This window comes from Megalops cyprinoides, chromosome 22 (genome assembly GCF_013368585.1).
Source record: "Megalops cyprinoides isolate fMegCyp1 chromosome 22, fMegCyp1.pri, whole genome shotgun sequence".
NCBI classification, from domain to species: domain Eukaryota; kingdom Metazoa; phylum Chordata; class Actinopteri; order Elopiformes; family Megalopidae; genus Megalops; species Megalops cyprinoides.
This window is the reverse complement of record NC_050604.1, coordinates 18,718,056-18,738,140: the sequence shown is the minus strand read 5'-3', so window position 1 is coordinate 18,738,140 and position 20,085 is coordinate 18,718,056. Positions and strand designations below refer to the sequence as shown.

General features: G+C 48.6%; 1 protein-coding gene across 7 annotated transcripts in view; it reads left to right on the top strand.

Annotated features, from left to right (window-relative positions):
• LOC118769441 (LIM and calponin homology domains-containing protein 1-like) overlaps positions 1-20,085 on the top strand; it is a 102,838-nt gene that overhangs the window by 53,694 nt on the left and 29,059 nt on the right. For all 7 annotated transcript variants that reach the window (XM_036516540.1, XM_036516542.1, XM_036516539.1 and 4 more), the window contains exons 4-9: positions 3,086-3,192; positions 5,505-5,535; positions 7,545-7,655; positions 10,561-10,756; positions 17,599-17,851; positions 19,068-19,346. In XM_036516540.1, coding sequence (XP_036372433.1) covers positions 3,086-3,192; positions 5,505-5,535; positions 7,545-7,655; positions 10,561-10,756; positions 17,599-17,851; positions 19,068-19,346 — 977 coding nt within the window. The remainder of the gene's footprint in view (positions 1-3,085; positions 3,193-5,504; positions 5,536-7,544; positions 7,656-10,560; positions 10,757-17,598; positions 17,852-19,067; positions 19,347-20,085) is intronic.

Genomic DNA, 20,085 nt, shown 5'->3' with positions numbered 1-20,085 from the left:
AGCCAATCATACGGCTGGATGTATTTTATTGAAGCAGTTAACGTCAGGTACTGTGCTGAATGGGAGTAGCAGGTTTGTTCCATCTGAGATTCAATCCTGGTGGCTCCAGGGTGCACTACACCGGTATCCTTTATCCACATTTTATGTAGAGGTGTCCTCAGGATACAGGGATAAGTGTACCATGCATGCTGTGTTTAAGTGTTTTCTGTCTTGTTTTGGGAGTGCGTCTGCTAGGCTGTGAGTTGCTGTGTGATGTGGCTCTGGCATGCATTGCTACCTTGGTGCCTGCTATGTACATGTAGAAACTGTGTGTGTTCATGTGTATGTGTTTGCTGATTGGTTTATCCCTTGGTTTGTGCACATTCTTCTGTCTTCTGTGTGTGGTGTTGTTTTTCTTTGTTTGTGTGCGTGCATGCGGGAATTTGTGTGTTCTGTGTGTGTGTGTGTGCATATCTGCTTATGTGCATGAATGTGTTTGCTTGTGTGCATGTGCATGTCTATGTGTGTGTATTCCTGTTAGCCTGCGTGTGTGTGTGTGTGTATGTGCGCGTGCACGTGTATGTGTGTGTGTGTGTGTATGTGCGCGTGCACGTGTATATGTGTGTCTGTGCGCGTGCATGTGTATGTGTGTGTGTGCGCATGTCCGTGTATGTGTGTGTGTGTGTATGTGTGTGCGTGTGTGTGTGTGTGTGCGTGTGTGTGTGTGTGTGCGTGTGTGTGTGTGTGTGTGTGTGTGTGTGTGTGTGTATGTGTGTGTGTGTGTGTGTGTGTGTGTGTGTGTGTGTGTATGTGTATGTGTGTGCGTGTGTATGTTTGTGTGTGCCCTTGCGTTGCGGTGCCCGTGTGCTTGTTTGTGGCATGACTCACAGCACAGTGACTCCCCCCTGTCCGTTTTTTGCTGGGGTCAGCTGGATGTTAGACAAACCTGCCCTCTCAGCAGGGCGGGCAGGAACAAAACGGCCACTGTCCTCCTCCCCCTCCCGCGCTCCGCTCCGCTCGGAGGCCGGCGTTAGCACGCCGCGCCGCTCCGTTCCCGGGCCTCATTGTCTCCCCGCGCCACCGCGCCGGACTGGCGCTCCGCTGCCACGGAGATGATTGACGCCACGGCTTTCATGCGCTTCGCATGGGCCCTGCGTTACATCGAAGTGACATCATTCTGAGGGAATAACACGGGCCCGTTTCAGCGTGTCACTCGTTCCCAGCCTCTCAAAGAGGTCACAAAGGATGTTTGACGTGTCATGCGGTATAATGAGAGCATCGGTCATGGTCATGTTCAGAGCAGGCAGTGACCGGACGAGTGCAGTGAGGTCCAGGCACTGTAGCTCTGGAAGCAAACCTGCTATGCAGCTGAAACAGGACGTGCCTCACACACCCTGTGCTGCGGTGCTTCTCCAGAGTCGTGTGTGTTTTTAAAGGATGTCTGACTGTTGTTCCTTCCGCTGAGGGAGGCTGCGGAGTGGGCTGGCTTGTTTGAACCCTCTTTGGCCCGGTTACCTGGAGCGGTTGCGTTTGGAAGGCCTGCCCGTCTCCCTGGCAACACCAACACCTCCCTCTTCTTGCGTTTTTCACTTCATATTTTTTTCTTCTGTCACGCTCACCAATTAGGCCGTCCGTCCAGCCCAATCTGTTTATTTACGGAGTGTTATTCTTGGCATCAGAGGACCGTATATTATTTTCAGAAAAGGGATAAAATGGAGTTAAGGGTTTTTTTTTTATTGTTTGGGTTGGGAAGTCATGGGCTTAGAGGAGGAATAAGAGAGGGCTTTCTGTTCTGTTTTTTTTCTGGCACCGTTGTTGGGTTTGTTCTCTGGGCCTCTCTCTCTCTCTCTCTCTCTCTCTCTCTCTCTCTCTCTCTCCCTCTCTGCCGCTCCCCTTTTCACTCCATCACTCTATGTCTCCTTTTTACCTGAGTCCCAGTCCAGGCTCCTGTGGTCTGGATGAAGGCTGTCCCCCAGTGCATGCCCAGGCTGCAGAGTCAGAAAGCCAGGCCAGGACACATGTTTCATCGCTGACTGCAGCTTTAGACACCATTTATCACCACAGATACTACATGCTGTATGCTTGGTTATGCTATATTCCATCCTGGCTGTAGTATCTTCTCACCAGTCTATGCCAGCATGGGCACCAGAATTTGCTGGTTCTGCACCGGTCGGTAGACTGTGGAGGCATCACAGAGAAACTGTAAGATCTTTCCCCTGCTCATCCTGTCAGCGTAAGCCAAGAACGCTGCACATGCTCCTCTCTTGGACCTGAGTTCGGCCCCAGCTTGGCTTTTTCTGGTTTGAGTTTCAGTGGGGCTTTGTTTCGCCATGTAAACCCCTCCGTCCGCCCCTCATGCCAAACTGAGATCCCTTATCCTGTAACAGAAAATGTACAGTACGCTGGAATGCGGTCCTTGTGAGTATTAATTTAACCGTGATTAATTTCAGGCATTTGGGCAAGGAAGCGTGTGCTTATTTCCTTTATCGGGATTTCGCTCATCAGTTGTAATTCGGAACAGGCTCGGTGAATTTGCAGCGGGCGGGTAACAAACACAGCATGTGCAGTTGTTACTGGAAATAGCTCAGAATTTGGGGATTTGCATTTTGTTTTCGTTTTCTGGATCTGATTTCTGGAATTTTCTTTTTTTTTTTTTTTTGCATGAAGGAGCCCTAAAAACAAGCCCACTCCTCATTCCTCATCCATGTGGAAAGACAGAGCTTGCATGAATTGAGGGAAAACAAAAGCATCAATCGCGTGTGAAAGGGCTCGGCTCAGCAGAGTTTTCTCCTGTAGGTAACTGATATATTCTGCTGCATCAGTAACGTCAGCAGGGGTATCGGTAAACGTTCCCACAGACTATTGTGGGGCAGTTCAAGAGACTCATCACTGCACTCTGAACCAGGGTTGTGCATCCTATAAAAAGCACAGATTTTATTTCTGAATCGGGGGGTGTGGCTCTGTGCTGGAGCTCTCATTCAGAGGGGGAAATGCTGACTGACATGGCAGTTGGGAAGTAAAGCTGTTGTGCCTGGTTCTTCGGCCCTCAGTGGGTGAGTGGCTGCCGGCCGCTGTGTAAGAGCTGTGTCCCCTTCTCTTCCTCCAGGACAACCTGACCCTGTTCCTGCGAGGCTGTGAGGAGCTGGGACTGAAGGGATCGCAACTGTTCGACCCGGGAGACCTCCAGGACACCTCCGTACGCGCCAACCTCAAGTAAGGCATCTGTCTGTCTCTACCGGCCGTCTACTTACCTGTCCATCCATCTCAACCACCTGTGCGCTTACCTATATGTCTGCCTTGACTGACTGAATGCGTTTCTTTTGTACAAGTCTTGGACTCCGGTTTTGCAGAACAAACAAAAATATAAAAGGTGCTTAATGTACCTCAGAGCTCTTTGTGCTTTACCTGGAGTGTGACCCATAGCCTGTTGATCCATGAAAACATACTGTACTGTCAGACAGTTTGAGGGAGCCTTGACCTTGTGTGCCTTTTGGGAGTGCTGATACCCGTGGCCTGTCAGTTACCAGGCAGGTACCGCAGAAGCGCACTCACACCTGTGTTCCCCCAGCTCTAGAGGGGAAAGAATGAAAACAGAGCCACAGAGTGGCTATAGCGTGCTGGTGTAGCATAGCTGCCATCGCTGTTGGAAACCTGATTGACCCCCGAGATATCTGAGTGACAGATGGCAAGAGGGAGAAAGGGAGGGAGAGAGGGAGAATGGGCCGTATCGTGAAGTGTGATCTAATGCTTTGTGGAATTCAAGGTTTGTAGGCTTAAGGCGGGGGGGGGGGCTGGGGGTTGTAAGGCACAGAGGGGAAGAAAAAACAGAGGTCTTTGTGTATTCTGTCAGGCATGTTTGGGAACAGCAGGGATGGACCCGTTGTTGAACTGCAGAGTAGCAGAGGGGTCCGCTCTGAGTGGCGCAATGCCATCCCCGTTACATTGCGTTATATTACATGCATTTAGCAGATGCTCTTATCCGGAGTGACTTCCAGCACAGCAGAACAGAAGTGTATCCATTCAAGTTGAATGAGCAACAGTGCCAGACCAGGCTAACAACACTCCCAGACCAAAATTGTGGGCATAATGCTATTCAGGCCCTACCCTAAGTTAACTTGTGCAATCTGGCTCGACAAGGGAAGCCAAGTATACTACCATACATCAGTCACCATCCCCATTAAAGCCTCTCAGTTTTGCCAAGCCGTGCTGTCAGCGGGGTTAATAACATGGTAAAGGGACACCAGCTGGGCCGTTTCACACCCCCTCCAGCCCGGGACATCCCAGTAATTACCCCTCTGTGGTGCTTCTCCGAGACTCATCTGGAGCGAGCGCGGCCATCGATCCGGCCGGAAAACAATTAGTTCCATCTCATCACCATCGTGCCTTTGGCGTGAAGCGCTGTACGAGGCACGGAGGCAGGTGTTACGTCAGGGACACCCATGGCATGGACATATGCCCCTCTTAAGTACCGGTTACCACTAATGCCCCCTGCTGTTTATTTTCAGTTACACAAGCATTGCTAGAAGATTGTGAAAGAGTGCAGTTTGAAGTCAAGCTCTCTTGAAATATGTATTTTAATAAAGAAGGATTTTAGCAGAATAGCAGAAGAATTTTAGCATGTTTGCGGGACCCCTCAGGCTGATTAGATATGCTCTGAAAGATACTTTCTGTGATTAGTTTAAGTAGAGGGTGGAAAGCAGCATTGTGCTACATTACTGCTGAGAAACTAATAAATTCTATTTAAGGTGTTTGAAAGTTTAGTTGCTGAAGAACTGTTAAAGAGCAAAGTGAAATGTTCTCTGAACAGTGGTTTACTTTAAATGTGTCCTTTCACACGTGTGCCTAACTGAATTACATATTAGGCTGTCTGTAATAAGTCAGAAAAAAAATTTGAAACTGAAAAAAGCGTGCTTAGCATCATACACAAGACATGCAAAGGCCTTTACAAGCCAGATTTCTAAATTCTGTTTGCCCTGCCAAACACAAACCCACACCCAGGGTTTCATTTTCTCACAAAACAACCATGCCATTTGAAAGTGTATTGACATGCTGTATTTGATCTCAAACGTCAATTTTTCATTGGTTAGCTGAACGTAGTATTTCGAATCTCAGGAAACACCTTTCACAGGTATCTCAGGTGACTGCAAACTAAACCTGCAGTCACTAAATAATTCCCCATAAGTCACCACATAGTTCCGTATAAGTCAGAGATAGCTGCAGTGTGAGTACAGGCCGTGTTTCCACGGTTCTCCAGGTTTGCACTAAACCTCTGTGTGCAGAATGTGCAAAAACAGCACCTCCCAGTCTTTGCAGGCTGCTGAGAGCAAGCTCCGTTATTTTGCTCAGTTTTTTTCCCTGCATTTCCAGCGTGGATTTTTCCACTACTGCTCCGATACGGAGGAGTGTGTATGTCCCTGTGTTGTTGTTGTTTTTGTAATTTTTTTTCCCCTGCTGGCGCACGCTGCATCTGTCTGACTGATAACACAGACTCTCTGTGTGTCTCTCTCTCTCTCTCTGCCTTGTAGGGGCTCAGACTGCAGCAGAAAGTTGAAGAATGTAAGTAATTTCTCTTTCTGTCTCCCTCTCTCCCTCTCTCCTTCTCTCTCTCCCTCTCTCCCTCTCTCTCTCCTTTACCTTTTCCTTGCCTGTTTCTCCCCTCTCTTTCTCACTCTTCCTTATTCCCTCTTTATATAACCCCCCCCCTCCGTTTTCTCTCCTCTATATTGTCTATAGTCTCTCCTTTATATTGCTGTAGCCAACTACCTCTCACTGTTCCAACCCAAACACAGTACTGTACATGATTAAAAAGGCCTTCATATCAATGTACATTAATGCATTTCTTTCCTCAGAAGTGGTGTCTAATTCAGAAACTAAAAATATTTACAAATGATTCCCTCTTCTTACTGGCATACAAACTTTTACTTGTTTATGAATTTTTGTTTTTTTTAAACATTTAATTGAAGAAAGCTGCACAAGGTTATCTTAGGCTAAATTTTTCTTTTTCGTTTTTTAAGCGCCAAAAGCACAAAGTGAAACAAACACAAAAATGAGTGGTTAACCAAGGAGCAGTGGATTCTGGGATTGCGCATGTTTGAAAACATTGTTCCCATTCAGCAAGCGGAGTGCTGTCATGCCAATGTCAGTTTGCATCATAGACCATCTCAAGAGTGTTGCCTCTCGAGCCTCATCATTCACCAGGCAGCCTGAACAAAGCTAACACGCTCAGATAAAGGAGCCATTTATCAGCGCGTCAGACACGAACACACTTAGCTATCAGCTATGGTGTCAGTGCTGTGCTGCTGTAGCTTTTGTATGAGAGAGAGCGAATGTCTCTGACCACATTTGGAGAGGTGAAGGAGAGCTGTATCTTTGGCACTGAAGAGCCCGTCAGGGTCTGAGTAAATAAAGATAAGGGCCAGAATTGAAAGAAACAAATGATAAACATAAAAGGGGATGCCTTCCGAACAAGTCATTCTAATCTAACAGATAAACAAATTGCTTACACAGTTTGATAAGTGCTGCCCGAACTGATACTTACTTACCGTGTGTGGACCCAGCAGACAGTGCGAGAAGCCTGTATGTGAAACCTACAGGCAGTGAGGGGTGAAATACAAGTGACCCAGTCTGGACTGCGAGAGCTAAGCGTAATGACATAATGGCAGAACCGCCGGGCCAGAAAGGGCAAGACTGTTGTTCTTTAGCGCACCTGGTTCCACATCCCACTCTAGCAGACCTCTGTCTGAGCTTGCAGCTCATTCACCTGCGTGCGCCCGGCTGTGGCTGACATCACACCCCAGCTATGTGGCTAACTGTCAGGGGGAGCGAGCGAGATGAGAGAGGGAGGGAAACCGCCCGTCTTTTTGTGTCCAGTCATCGGCCTGAGAGACTGACCGGGCAGAATGTGCATGCACAGCACAACGTGTGATCATTTAGAGTGTGTGTGTGTGTGTGTGTTTGTTTCGTGCATCTGTGTGTGGGTGTATGTGGGCGTGTGTACAGTGCATCTATGTCTGCTTTTCCTCATTGTTGAGAGCTCCTCAGTGCTATGACAACACTGGGATTGTGTGGTTATGTTATGTTGCGTGGTCTTCTAGCAAACACAACAGCACAACAGGGATTAGAGCAGTTTACACAGAGCACGTCGGGAGAGTGAGGCTGAGAGTAGGACTGGGAGGCTTGACAAGCACAGTCCTGGATGTAGTCTTACTGTTGGAGCAGAAGCTCCACTGAGTGAACCTTAGATGCTCTAGATTCTGCTGCCGTAAAATCGCATTCCATCTTTCATGCGTGTTTTTGTATTATATATTCTCTTTGTCTGCTATAACTCATGTCTCATTACTATGACTAATGTGTCATTATTTGGACATTGATCGTCTGCATTTGAAAAAGCAGAAAGAAAATGAGAAAGTGGAAGAAACAGATGTTTTACAGGCGGAGTTGGCCCTTCATTTAAAGTGTATTCCATCTGATGCAAACTGCGTTCCAGAGACTCACCGTAGACTGCATTCTAGCCTCACTCTGCCTGGTTGTTTGTGACCTGGGTGCTGGTGGTTTCTCCCCTGCAGGTTCTGATCACTATATACTGGCTGGGGAAGGCAGCCAACAGCTGCACGTCGTACAACGGGCCCACGCTGGACCTGAAGGAGTTCGAAGGCTTGCTGTCACAGATGCGGAAGGTACGGCACACTTTAGTCCAGTCTGTTGAGAGGGGTCATCATCATCATTTTCATTGTATTGCGTGATGAAAACACTACAGCTCTGCTGGCTGGGCTTTGAGACGGGTGGGGCCACTGCTCTGATGCTGTTCCTTCAGCAGGTGCTCTCCAGTCTCGGTTGCCAAAGCTTGACACAGCTCCCCTACTGTAATATATGTAATCCACAGCTGCCTGGGGAGAAGAGTGCCAGATGAATGGGTGATAGATGGTCATGTGATAAAAATAAATAGATGAGTGGGCTGATAAAATGTGCAGATACAGAGTTGGATCTGGAGCAACGATCCCTGCTGTTACATAGTTTAAAAATCATTTTGGGAGCGCTCCCAGTTCGTACATTCCCTCTGATTTATAAGAGACCTTATCTTACTAGCCTGAGTCAGTGATTGGGCTGAACTGATCTGTCATAGACTGTGATTGTGGATTTGTGATTGGAGGAAACAGGTGAGCTCCATACCATGGGCTTGGCCAAGCCCAGCCACCCCCACCTCAGGCCCACCCGCTGAGGGAAGGTTGCATGAAGAGCCCCCCGTCCTCTCATGGCTTCCTCTGTGTCGTCTTGGACGTTGCCAATAAAGTTCTAGTCTGAGTGTGTGTACAGAGCATCTGGTGGATGTTGGGTGCTCTGGTGACCCTCTCCCAAGGAGAGAGCAGTTGCAAAGCCGATGATGTCATTTTGCAGAGACATTTTCCCACAAAAAGGTTTTGTTATTGCGTTGTGTCATTGTATAATTAAAAAAAATATATTACGATGTGATCAGATTTGTGCTGATAAGATGACAGTGTAGAAAATGACAACATCGTTCTGATGTAGCCGAGCTGCTAATGTGCTGATACAGCAGTGCTCTCATTGATTCTCTGTAGCTGGAAATCCACAAAGCAAGGCTGGCGTTGTGTGCTGTACTGTATGCTATTGTACTGTATGTGAAGGACTCCTGTTTCTCTGGAAACTCCTCAAGTGATAACCTTGTGCTCAGCCCTAGGGGTTACTCCCAGTTTAACAGCCCTCTGTCTGGTTACAGACTCCTGTCTTAAGGAGAACATTAGCTGTGTGAACTTGGGTGCCTTCAAGTGCATAGCAATGCCTCTAGCAACCAGTCATCTCAGGACAAGGCTGTTTGATGCCATCTTCTGCAAGACGGGTGCATTACACACAGCGCCGTTGCCCTACAGGGGAATTGGAACGGCAGAGGTTTCTGGAAGGGTTCCAGGATTAGTGTGTTTTAGCAGGTGCCGCTGACAAGTGTTGTAGGTCTGCTTTGTGTTTCTTTTGTGATTTCTGTTTTTAGCACCAGAGTTATGAGAGAGTGAACCAGGGATCCAAAAATTCGTAACAAAAGATCCTGCGAGTCAGGTGTTTGGTCAGTCAGTTGATCCATGAGTCAGTTGGTCAGTCAGTCAGTCTGTCAGTCCCTGAGTCAGGTGATTGGTCAGTCAGTCAGTCTGTCAGTCCTTGAGTCAGGTGATTGGTCAGTCAGTCAGTCTGTCAGTCTCTGAGTCAGGTGATTGGTCAGTCAGTCAGTTTGTCAGTCCTTGAGTCAGGTGATTGGTCAGTCAGTCAGTCTGTCAGTCCCTGAGTCAGGTGATTGGTCAGTCAGTTGGACCGGGAATCAGTCGGTCAAGTCATTCAGTCAGTCAGTGAGTCTGTGGTCTGTCAGTCAGGTGGTTGGTGATCAGTAAATCGGTCAGTCAGACTGTGAGTTGGTTGGTTGGTCAGTCAGTCAGCGCTGTGCTGTCTTTTGGGGCAGCTTGCCGTGTACTCTGAGTGAAGGTAGGATTTAAGCAGGGTTTTAAAACACATATTTGAGAACTGGGGGGATTCCCTTGACAACAGTGTCCTGTCAAAGCCTGCCATTGTCCCAGAGCCCCAGACATGTGGGTCAGCCCCAAATGCCCAAATGCCTGCACATACTCTCTCCTCCAGCACTCTGGACAGGGTGTGTGTGCGTGAGTGTGTGTGTGTGTGTGTGTGTTGGGGCAGGAAGGGGGGTGTTAGACTGCTAGCTTCCTCTCAGGGGGAGAGAAAGCCATCTCTGGCACACACAGTTTCTCATGGAGGGGAGAGCTGACCCCCCCCTGCCTCCAGAACAGGGACTCTCTGTGGAGCCTGCTGTTGGCCAGGAGGAAGGAGGGGAAAATGGAGAGAGAGAGGGAGAGAGAGAGAGAGAGACAGAGATAGAGAGAGAGGAGAGGGAGGGGAGAGAACTAGAGCTGTTAGGAGCAAGAGATTTTTATTATCAGGGCAGGATCTGTTCTGTTGCTGAGGCTTTTGTTTCTGGGGTGTGGTGGAGTCCAGTGCCCTGAGAAGCTGGTGTCTCAGAGAGCTCTGCTATCTGGAGGGATGGAACACTATGAGCTGCCCACAGGTACCCACACCTTCACCCTGCACCTTACCTGCATGAGACCGAGGGGACCACTTCACTGCAGCTGGTAGCTGAGTCTGTCTGATGGGCTATATCCATAGGGAGATATGTTGCCTTCAGCAGGATGGCACAGAATCAACTACTTTTTGTCTGTGGAAAGGGTATGCAACAGACCTCTTTGTGGGTAAAGCTTTAGTCGGGAATCATTTTAAAATAGGACTGAAAAACCTTTTTTCCCCTGTGTGTGTGTGCGTGTGTGCGCATGTGTGTGTGCGCGTGTGTGTGCGTGCGTGTGCGTGCGTGTGTGCATGTGTGGTTGTGTGCGTGTGTGGTTGTGTGTGTGGTGTGGGTGTGTGTGTGTGTGTGTGTGTGTGTGGTTGTGTGTGTGTGGTTGTGTGTGCGTGTGTGTGTGTGCGTGCGTGCGTGTGGTTGTGTGTGTGTGTGGTTGTGTGTGTGTGTGTGTGGTTGTGTGTGTGTGTGTGTGTGGTTGTGTGTGTGTCTGATAGGAGTCGGAGGACACTGAGAGCCCAAAGCGGAATATCCGGGACAGCGGTTACATAGACTGCTGGGACACAGAGCGCAGCGAATCGCTCTCACCCCCGCGCCACGGACGGGACGACTCCTTCGACAGCCTGGACTCTTTCGGCTCCCGCTCGCAGCAGACCCCCTCCCCCGACGTGGTCATCCGTGCCAGCAGCGATGGTGGGTACCCCGCCCCTGACAGGGGCGCCGCGGCGCCTCCGTCTCATGGCCAGAGAGATCAGCCCGGTCGCAGCTGCGTTCGATCCGGACTGCGTACCACTGGGACCCTGTTATGCGGGGGATTTAACTGCAGTCCTGCCAGCTCTTGTACACTCATTGGCCCCTGTAGAAGGAAACTGTGGGGTGTGTCTGTCATTTCATTTCTGTTTTGCATGGATCAGAGGAAAGCGTTGATGGTTAGCACCCCAGAGAATACATATGCTCAGGAAGGATGTGTTTTAAACTACAGGGTGCAGGGAGGGGAACAACTAAGCATACAATAATTAACAGTAGTAACTTTGTCTTGGTAGTAAAGGAGCATTATTACTGTCATAATTTTTGCTTTGTAGTCTGTATATGAATGTGACTGAAAGTGATTAGGTTGCTTTACAGAGAAAGGGTCAAGGCCACCCACAGTGTTGCAGGGCCATAGTGTCTTTATGCCAAGGGCCAACCTTTGGTGACAGGCTGTGCTTGTAGAACTGGAATGCTGGGAATTTTGCAAACCTCGGAATGCTCTTAGGCTGGAGGTTCCTCTCCGAAAGGAGCGGGGTTGCCGGGGAAACAAGAGCGTGACATCACAATGCAGAGAATGGCCCTGTGTGACCCCCTGCGTCAGCTGAGCCCAGGGCCTGTCCGCCACCAGCTGACGGGGTACGCCCAGGTTGCCGGGTGGTGCGTGGCCTCACTTCACTGTCTGCTGAAACGCATCGGGTTTAAGGGCTGGGCATGCAGTGAAATGTGTCCGGCCTCTTTCGGAGGGGTGTGAAGTTAGGATTATCGCCCGAATGAATTTCACAGCACCGGCTTGCCATAGATACGGTTACCAGGAAACGGGGGGGTGGTGAACGTGTGTGAGACTGCCGCTCTTCGTGCCTTTCATCAAAGATGTGAGGAGCTGAATGTTTCAGCGTGGTACAAAATGTATTTTTCAATTTTAATATTCTGTAAGAAAATCCAGTTGTTGCTCAGACAAATTTAAAACATACTGTTCACATATCAAGTGGAGAACCAGATGTGTTTTGTGATGCTTTGCTATTGAAACAGAATATGTATCCAATTTAATTAATTGCCAGCTATTTTTATTTAGGGAAATCAGACATAAAAATTTTGAGTCAGATTCTTTGAAGCATGCTGCAGTTTTCCATCGTATGTTTTTATTTTCTTTTTTACTGTACATCACCACATGAGTCACTCAGCATCGTAGTCTACTGCAGTAAAACACGCAGAATTAATTCCATTTTGTGAAATCCTTGTTAACATTTTCAGTTACTGTGAATTTAATATGTCAATGTTTCCCATGAGTCTAGACAGAATGTTATCATTTCCAGTGCTTGTCTTTCTACATATCTGCTTCAGTCAATTAGTGTATCTTACTCAGTGTGTCTCAGTGTGTCTCAGTTTCTCTCAGTCACTGTGTCTCAGTGTGTCTCTCAGTCAGTGTGTCTCAGTGTTTCTCTCAGTCAGTGTGTCTCAGTGTGTCTCTCGGTCAGTGTGTCTCAGTGTTTCTCTCAGTCAGTGTGTCTCAGTGTGTCTCTCAGTCACTGTGTCTCAGTGTTTCTCTCAGTCAGTGTGTCTCAGTTTCTCTCAGTCAGTGTGTCTCAGTTTCTCTCAGTCAGTGTGTCTCAGTGTTTCTCTCAGTCAGTGTGTCTCAGTTTCTCTCGGTCAGTGTGTCTCAGTTTTTCTCAGTCAGTATGTCTCAGTTTCTCTCAGTCAGTGTGTCTCCTCACTGTCTCAGAACTGAGCCACACAGGACTCAGACACTTTGAGGCGCACAGTGGGTTACAGTTGTACAGGAGCTGAGATATACAGTATTGTGTCTCAGTGTGTCTGTCAGTGTCTCTCAGTATTCCAGTGTGTCTCCAGTGACGGACGGCTGGCAGGTGTCTCGGCCTCTTCCCTATAGCCTTCCAGGCCTGCATCTGTCTGTCTGTCTGTCTGGGGCCTGCAGCTGCTCTCTTCTCACTGGTGCCAAAGCAGTGGGAGTCTCCCTGGGGATGGGTGCGAGGAGCCATGGCTCCATTAGGCTCCAAACAAGACCTGTCAGCTGTAGAGCACAGCGCATTATCGGCGGAGACACACTTCTGATTAGCTCCTGCAGCCATAAGCAGCCTCAGCTTGCAATCTGAGGCTGTCCCCTTGTCACCATGAAGGTCATCGCTTAAGTATGAGTCGCCATGTCTCTGCCAGTGAGGAAATGCTGCGTTCCAATAGGGTTAGATATTAGTATATTGGCATTAACAATCACACTCGACCGTACCCTTCCAGTGAAGGAGAAAAGAAATAAAGCCACTGATTTAAGAGGTGTTTTTTTTAGACCTTTTGAAAGAGTAAGAGAAAGCCAAAAATACTTTTAATCCCCGTATTTAAAACCACGCCGATCATGCGTCCAGAGGCTTTTAAAAAACTTCTTTCCCTGAAGCTCCGGAGCCAAGCCAAACGCTCTGCCTCCCCATGTTTTTCGGGCCGAAAGCTTTCCCATGATGTTCCCGCCAGCGCACCCCTGGAATGAGAGGCTGGCCGCTGGGGTTTTCAGGCCTGAAATGGGGGGCGTTGCCGTGGCAGCCCACTCATAGGCCTGCAGTCGCTGCAGTATGAAATACACGCCACAGAATGTGGTTGAACACACCAACCATTCATACATCAGCCTTGCGACCGTAGCATGTGTGCACGGGATGTCGAACGCAACAATTTCTGTGGGGTCTGTCGTAGGTTGCTTACTCCTTTTTCTCAGAGGGCTTCAGGTTGTTAGATGTGCATGTTAAAACGGTGATCGTAAAGTGAGCTAGTAATCGTTAGCAGAGAAGAGCCTTTGGTGCGATTTTATTGGCTGTTTAGTAGGTGTTTGTAGGATAGCCATAGGGTTTCAGACGCTGCAGCAGCTGGAGAAACACCACGGTGGTCCGTGAAATTTGTGAGCCAGGCTCCGCGCCAGACAGGGTTAGGCCCATGGCAAAAGGGCTTTGGTGTTTTTAGTGAAACAGAGACAGACTAATAAAGAACAAGACTAATAAACTGCAGGGGAAATATTTACACACTTACGCAAGAAGAGAGAGGGAGAGCTCTGAGACTCCTATATGCCGTGCGGTTCTTCAGGCCAAAGATGTGTTGGAGTAACCCAGGAGGTAGACATGTACAGTATCAGTCAAAAGTTTGGACATAACTACTCCATAGAAGTGTTTTTCCTTATTTTGACTATTTTCCACTTTTTAGAATAATAGTAAAGACATCAAAACTATGAAATAGCACAAATGGAATTATGCAGTGACCAAAAAAGTGTGGAACAAATCAAAACTATCTTATATTTTAGATTCTTCAAAGCAGCCAAAAAATGTTTTTTTAAATTGTTGGAAAGAAATTCATACGTAGGCATCAACTCCACTATTTATATTTGTCCCAGAACCAGATTTCAAGCATTTAAGCATAGGCCTTTAGATCAAAATGTCTTTGAATGCCTGTTTCCTATTATCTTAATCAGGTGTGTCCAAACTTTTGACTGGTGCTGTAACAGGATTAGGGGCCATCGCTGTCGTGCCTTTGAGCAACGCTCTGGATAAGAGTGTCAGCCAGGCAAATAAACAGAGGAGATATTATGCAGAAGTGTAAACTATGTAAATCACTGTGGATGAGGGTGTCTGCCAGACAAATAGACAAACAACTAATGCGATGGATGCTTTTAGGCTGTGCCCCGAAACTGACACTGTAAAGGATTGTGAGTGCTCTGTCAGATACCACGTGCAGTTTATTTTTGCCTTAATGAACACTGTGCGGAGTTATCAATTTTGCTGCACAACGCGCCTCTCTGCAGATCTGAGGAGTTGCGAATTCCGAAAGTGGCGATAGAAGCCAGCATCCTGTTTGTACTGCGTGCGTGCGCGTCTTAGCGGAAACCGCGGAGGAAGCGGCTGCCTCTCGGGCAGAGGGATGGGGGGCGGGGGGGGATTTTGGGGGAGCAGGGAGCAGCGTGAGGTAAGCTGAAGCACAAAATGCAGGCTGCCCTGTCCGGCTGAGAAACCAGAGGAGACCATTGGAAATCCAGCTAGCGAGCCGGCTGAAAGACCCTTGAGGGGCGCGCTCTGACAGCCTTGTGCTGCATTTTTTGTCAGAGAACAGCCTGATTTCTGGAGGCTTTTAAGTGTGTAATAGGTATACACGTGTCACCTGTGCTGGTCCTCTTCAGAGGCTCCTCCACCGGCAGTGACTGTGATAGAACAGCAGTGTGCCTGTCTGGTTGTGCGGTGACTACGCGGTTAATGTTACCAGGAGCCGCAATGCTTAGGTCTCAGGTGAGTGCGCTGAACAGTCATCCTCCGTTAGATAGGTGGGAGAATGGAGCGCCGCCCTGCTGGAGGCCTTACCTGCAACGAGGCACATCTTACCTGCACTGCTTTACCTACACAGAGGCACTGTGCCTGTGTTTGAGGAACATGCCAGCAGATAAAATCAGTCCAGTTAAGTGAGGAAGAGCAGGATGGACAGAGAGCACTGGCAGGACAGTGAGCCAGAGAGGGTTTTTGGGAGGAGGTCCAGGCACCCCAGATGGAGTGACAGACTGCTGGTGTATAGACAGAACCACTCAGACGTAGTGCTTTCACACCCTGCGTGACCACAGGGGCCAAGTCTTATCGACTACTGCCAGAATGAGGTAGCCCAGTTACCCAAAATAAAAACGTTTGTGTGGCCAGCCTGTTGGCAAACTTTTTTTTTAGATAGATATTTATGTAGACATTATGTGACCCTTACCTGTAGATGTTCAAATAGGACATTTTCTACTGTGTTTATGACTAACCGTGGTTACTGGAGACAGGATGAGTAATTATATTCTGCCAGTGCTGGCATGGAGATGCTTTAGTTAAGTGGGTCTGAGAATACGCAGGCCGCCTCACTCGGACCAAATGGACGGCTCTCGAGAGCTTTCAGGCTCTTCCTCTCTCTCTCCCTCTCAAACTGCCGCTTTGCACGAGACATCTGTTTCTGCGGAGGAAGCTAATATCGTAAACCTGCCCTCCTATCCACGCAGGTATGTGTGGAATTAACAGGGTGCCGGGGTGCCTGCACAAACTCAAGACACTGAGCCCTCCCCTCAGAGCATCGTGCTCCCCCTGGTGGATTGGTGTAGAAATGCAGTGCAATCTGTCAGGTTTTTAAAAAGATTCTGCTTGAGGATGTTTTTTTCCTTATATTATGATTTAATTTAGCAGATGCCCATTTCCAGGGTAGCTCAGAAAGCATTGCATAATCACAATAACTACAACGCAATGTCAAACATATAATTATAGATTTTTAAGGTTAGAAAAATAGTGTTACGACATATCGTGGTCAAGTTACACATACTGAAATAGAAATCAGATTGTTTTGCAAGGAAATGAATGTGGTTTAAATAACACATAAATTCATGAACGATGTTTGCAAAGGGAAAAAAAAATGTTAAAAAGATACAGGAGCATGAGTCACTTTAATGCATTGTGTGGAAAGATGACAAAGTGCAGAGTTCTTGTTTAAAGAGGCGTTGCTGTTACCAGCTGTGTCTCTGTCATGCCTGGGACAGATGTGCAGCTGGTACTTGTAATACATCAAGGGGGGGGGGGGGCTCTACCCTTTGACCTTTGACCTTTGTTGCCAGCTCTGGGGATGACAGTGATCCCGCAACATGACTGTAAAATGAAAGCACTGCACTGAGGCAGAGGTAATCAACGCCACATTTCACAGCAGTAGGGAACGAGAGCGCACTCTTCACAGAAATGTGTTGTCCGCATGGCCCTGTCGGACGTGGTGCGCTCTTGAGAGACCCGCGCACGCATTTGGGAATGCGTTTTTCCCGGTGCTGGAAAAGAGTCCCGCACATCTGGCGGACATCTTGGAAAGGCATTTGCGCGATGGTGCAAAGACCCTGGGCCGTGCACTCCCGCGAAGCCAGGTGTAACTGAGTGCGAAGACCCGGGTATCCCGGCGTACGGCAGGCGAAGCCACCGCAGGTCTGAGGAGCCAGGAGGCCACCATGGGCGCATTTCCTGGATCCCGCACTCTCGCTAGCGGCCCTCACGGCTGCTCCGTGCCAGAACTCCAGCAGCTGCCAAGGCTAAAGCGCTCAGCTTTATGCAGGCAGTGAACATGCTCACAGCAGTGTGTTTTTTACTGTCAGCGTCATTAGATGTTTGAACTCACTTTCTCTCACCTGGCTTGTTAAAAGGCACTCAAGGTTGTTCTTTAAACAACTGTAATTATTTGCGATTACATGCGATTATTAAGCATATTAATCTAATTACACATCGGTTTTGATCTGTCTGTAAAAAAGGAATAATATAATTCCTAGTCAGGGAAATGTGCTTGACTGGGTTAGTGTGTCATTACTACATTACGTTACTGGCATTTAGCAGATGCTATTATCCAGAATGACTTACATATGTTGCAGTTTTACATGTTATCCATTCAATACATCTGGATATTTGCTGAGGCAATTGTGAGTTAAGTACCTTGCCCAAGGGCACAGCAGCAGTGGGGAATTGAACCAGCAACCTTTCAGTTATTTGCCCTGCTTCTTACCACTGTGCCACACTGTCATAGTCCAGTTAATGCCTTGGGAGTTGGAGAAGGTAGCAGTAGTAGTCAAACCACTGTGGCAGTACAGTAGTCATGTCATCTTATGTTATGGAGGGAGAGGAGTGGTGGTGTTTCCCTCCGATGTGTGACTGATTCACTGGAACATGTGAATGGTGTTGGTCACCATAGGGGTCAGATCAGTGCTGTGGTCAGGCAGGCGGCTGTTAGCACCCCCAGCTGACTCTCCCCTCCCGTTCCCCCAGGCCGCGGCAGCGACTCCGAGACTGACGCTCCCCACAGGAAGCTGCCGGACGTGCGGAAGGACGACATGCTGGCCCGCCGCACCTCCTACAGCGAGCCGCGCAGCGCCATGCCCTTCAACCAGTACCTGCCCAATAAGAGCAACCAGAGCGCCTATGTGCCCACCCCCCTGCGCAAGAAGAGGGCGGAGCGCGAGGAGGGCCGGTCCAGCTGGAGCACCGCCACCTCCCCCATCGGAGGAGACAGACCTTTCAGGTAACAACAGCGCACACACACACACACACACACACACACACACACACACACACACAAACATACACACTGACACGTGCACGCACACACATACACACACACACACAGATACGCACACACACACACATATACACTGACACACACACACACACACACACATATACAGGTACAGTATACAGCCTTATTGAACCAAGCTCAATCAGCTACTCATCAATTTGTCTGTATTCGTGTTTATCCCCGTGTGTCTCCTTTCACTCTTTTATTTGGGTCTAATGTCGAGACATGCCAGTAAGGTAAAGCAATCTGATGAATGAACATCTGAAAAAGAAGGAAAGGCAGTCCTTCAGGTAACAGCAGGTGTTTATCTCAACAATGAAGACACCACAGACTCTGATATTTTTTGTTGTTGGCTGATACATGTACACAGGTGCCTTTCTCTGTTGTACAGTCCTTTTTCCATTTTGAATCTGTTGTTTAACTTGGAGTAATTAATCTTCAGGAAATAACTGGGTAAAAAAAAAATCATAAATCATCATTATGGCCCAGCAGCGACCTGGATTACAAATGAGCCAAACCTTTATCTTCATGTTGTGAAAAGGCCTTTGAAATGGTATATCTTGCTTTAATTTGCTGGGAAAGCAAATGTGTCGGGGGAAAAGGCTTTCCTTTAGTGAGCAGTGTTATCAGTCTGGCTGCACCCTGCTCTTGGATCCTGTGTAGACCCGTGCTGGAGGGAGAGCACTTCAGAGCGCTGTGGACCTCCAGCTTTGATTTCCAAATTTGATGCGGACACCTGTAAAACGTCTCCGCGCCTCATTTGTAGGGTGGAAAAACAAAGTGAACTGAGGCCTTTAATCATGGGCTGTGCAGCAGGGGATATGGAGGAGCCAGTGGAGGGTAGAGGTCTGTTTGTAAAGCTCCAGATCTGAGCTAGCATCTGAAAGCCTAATAACCTGCAGCGGGCTGGTGGGCACAGTAAGAACAAACACATGGAGGGGTGGAAAAACAGAAACCTGGCCAGGTGCTGCTTTTCCTTGCTCTTTCACTGGCTGGAAGTCTCATGTGTTTCTGAACTCTACCTGTAGAATAACCTCCGTTTCCATAACACATCAGGCTGTGTAAAGACTCCATTAGCCAGCATTGCACACACTTACATGCAGAGGATCTGAGAGTGTGTTCCCTGTGAAAACCCCCTGTGTCCGCCATTTGACCCCCCCAGTCACCCTGAGACCATCCAGGAGGAGGGGTCAGTGCAGGAGGAGGAGGAGGAGGAGGAGGGCAGGGTGCCCTGTAAGAGACCCGCGGGGCCACAGAGGGAGGCGGGGCCCGGCCCCAGGGTCTCGGGTCCCGGTCGGCAGAAAACGGTGACCTGGGGAGGGGAGAGCAGGGAGGCGGCGCCGCCCGCCTGGGAGGGCAAGGAGGAGCAGGAAGCGCGGCGGCTACGCAAGCTGGAGAAGGCGGGGATCCGCGTGCTGCCCGCCGCCGTGCGCTACAGCAGGTCAGCCGGCATGGTGGTCGCTGCCGCGCGCCTGGCCCGAGTGGAGTGAACTCACACATATTAACCCCCCCTCCCCCCAAAGCGAGAGCCGGGCCACAGCCACAAGGGTCTGCACCTCGCCTGGCCTTCACACCTAACAGACGCTCCTCTCTGGGTGGAGTTTGCTTCAGTTTCACCCCATCACTTCCCTCAAAAAAAATGGCAGAACCTGCCCGGGGAGAGCAAATGTAGCCCTTTCTGCCCGCGCTTCTGTGTGTGTCATTAGATACAAATGAACTTTTCGGGCTGAGAAACACAGCAAAGACCACACCAAGGAGCAACTCCACCAGCTAGTAGTGGTCCCTCACACTCTACCGGGTTTACATTCATGGTTACGAGCATCTGTTAGATCCATTAGTTTATAATTTTTTTATTTGTGCATAAATAAAAGCTTGGATGTGGCTTACTTTTACTCGGTACAAGAAGGTGTTGATCACACCGTAATCTGTGTAATTTGCGCTGCTGTTTCTGGGCCTCCTTGGCTGGTCTGTTTTACGAAAAGCAATAGCAATAAAATGCTGATTGTTGTGTAAGGTTTTGATTCTGCCAGCAGAGGTTACAGAACAGAACAAGCCCTCTTTGTGAGGGGATTGTGCTGTAACCCGTAATGCTTCACTGCATGAGAAATTGCTGCATTTGGATGGGGGGAATCACTGTTTCTTAAAGCATGGGATTTGGAAGCAGTACATTAATATCTTCT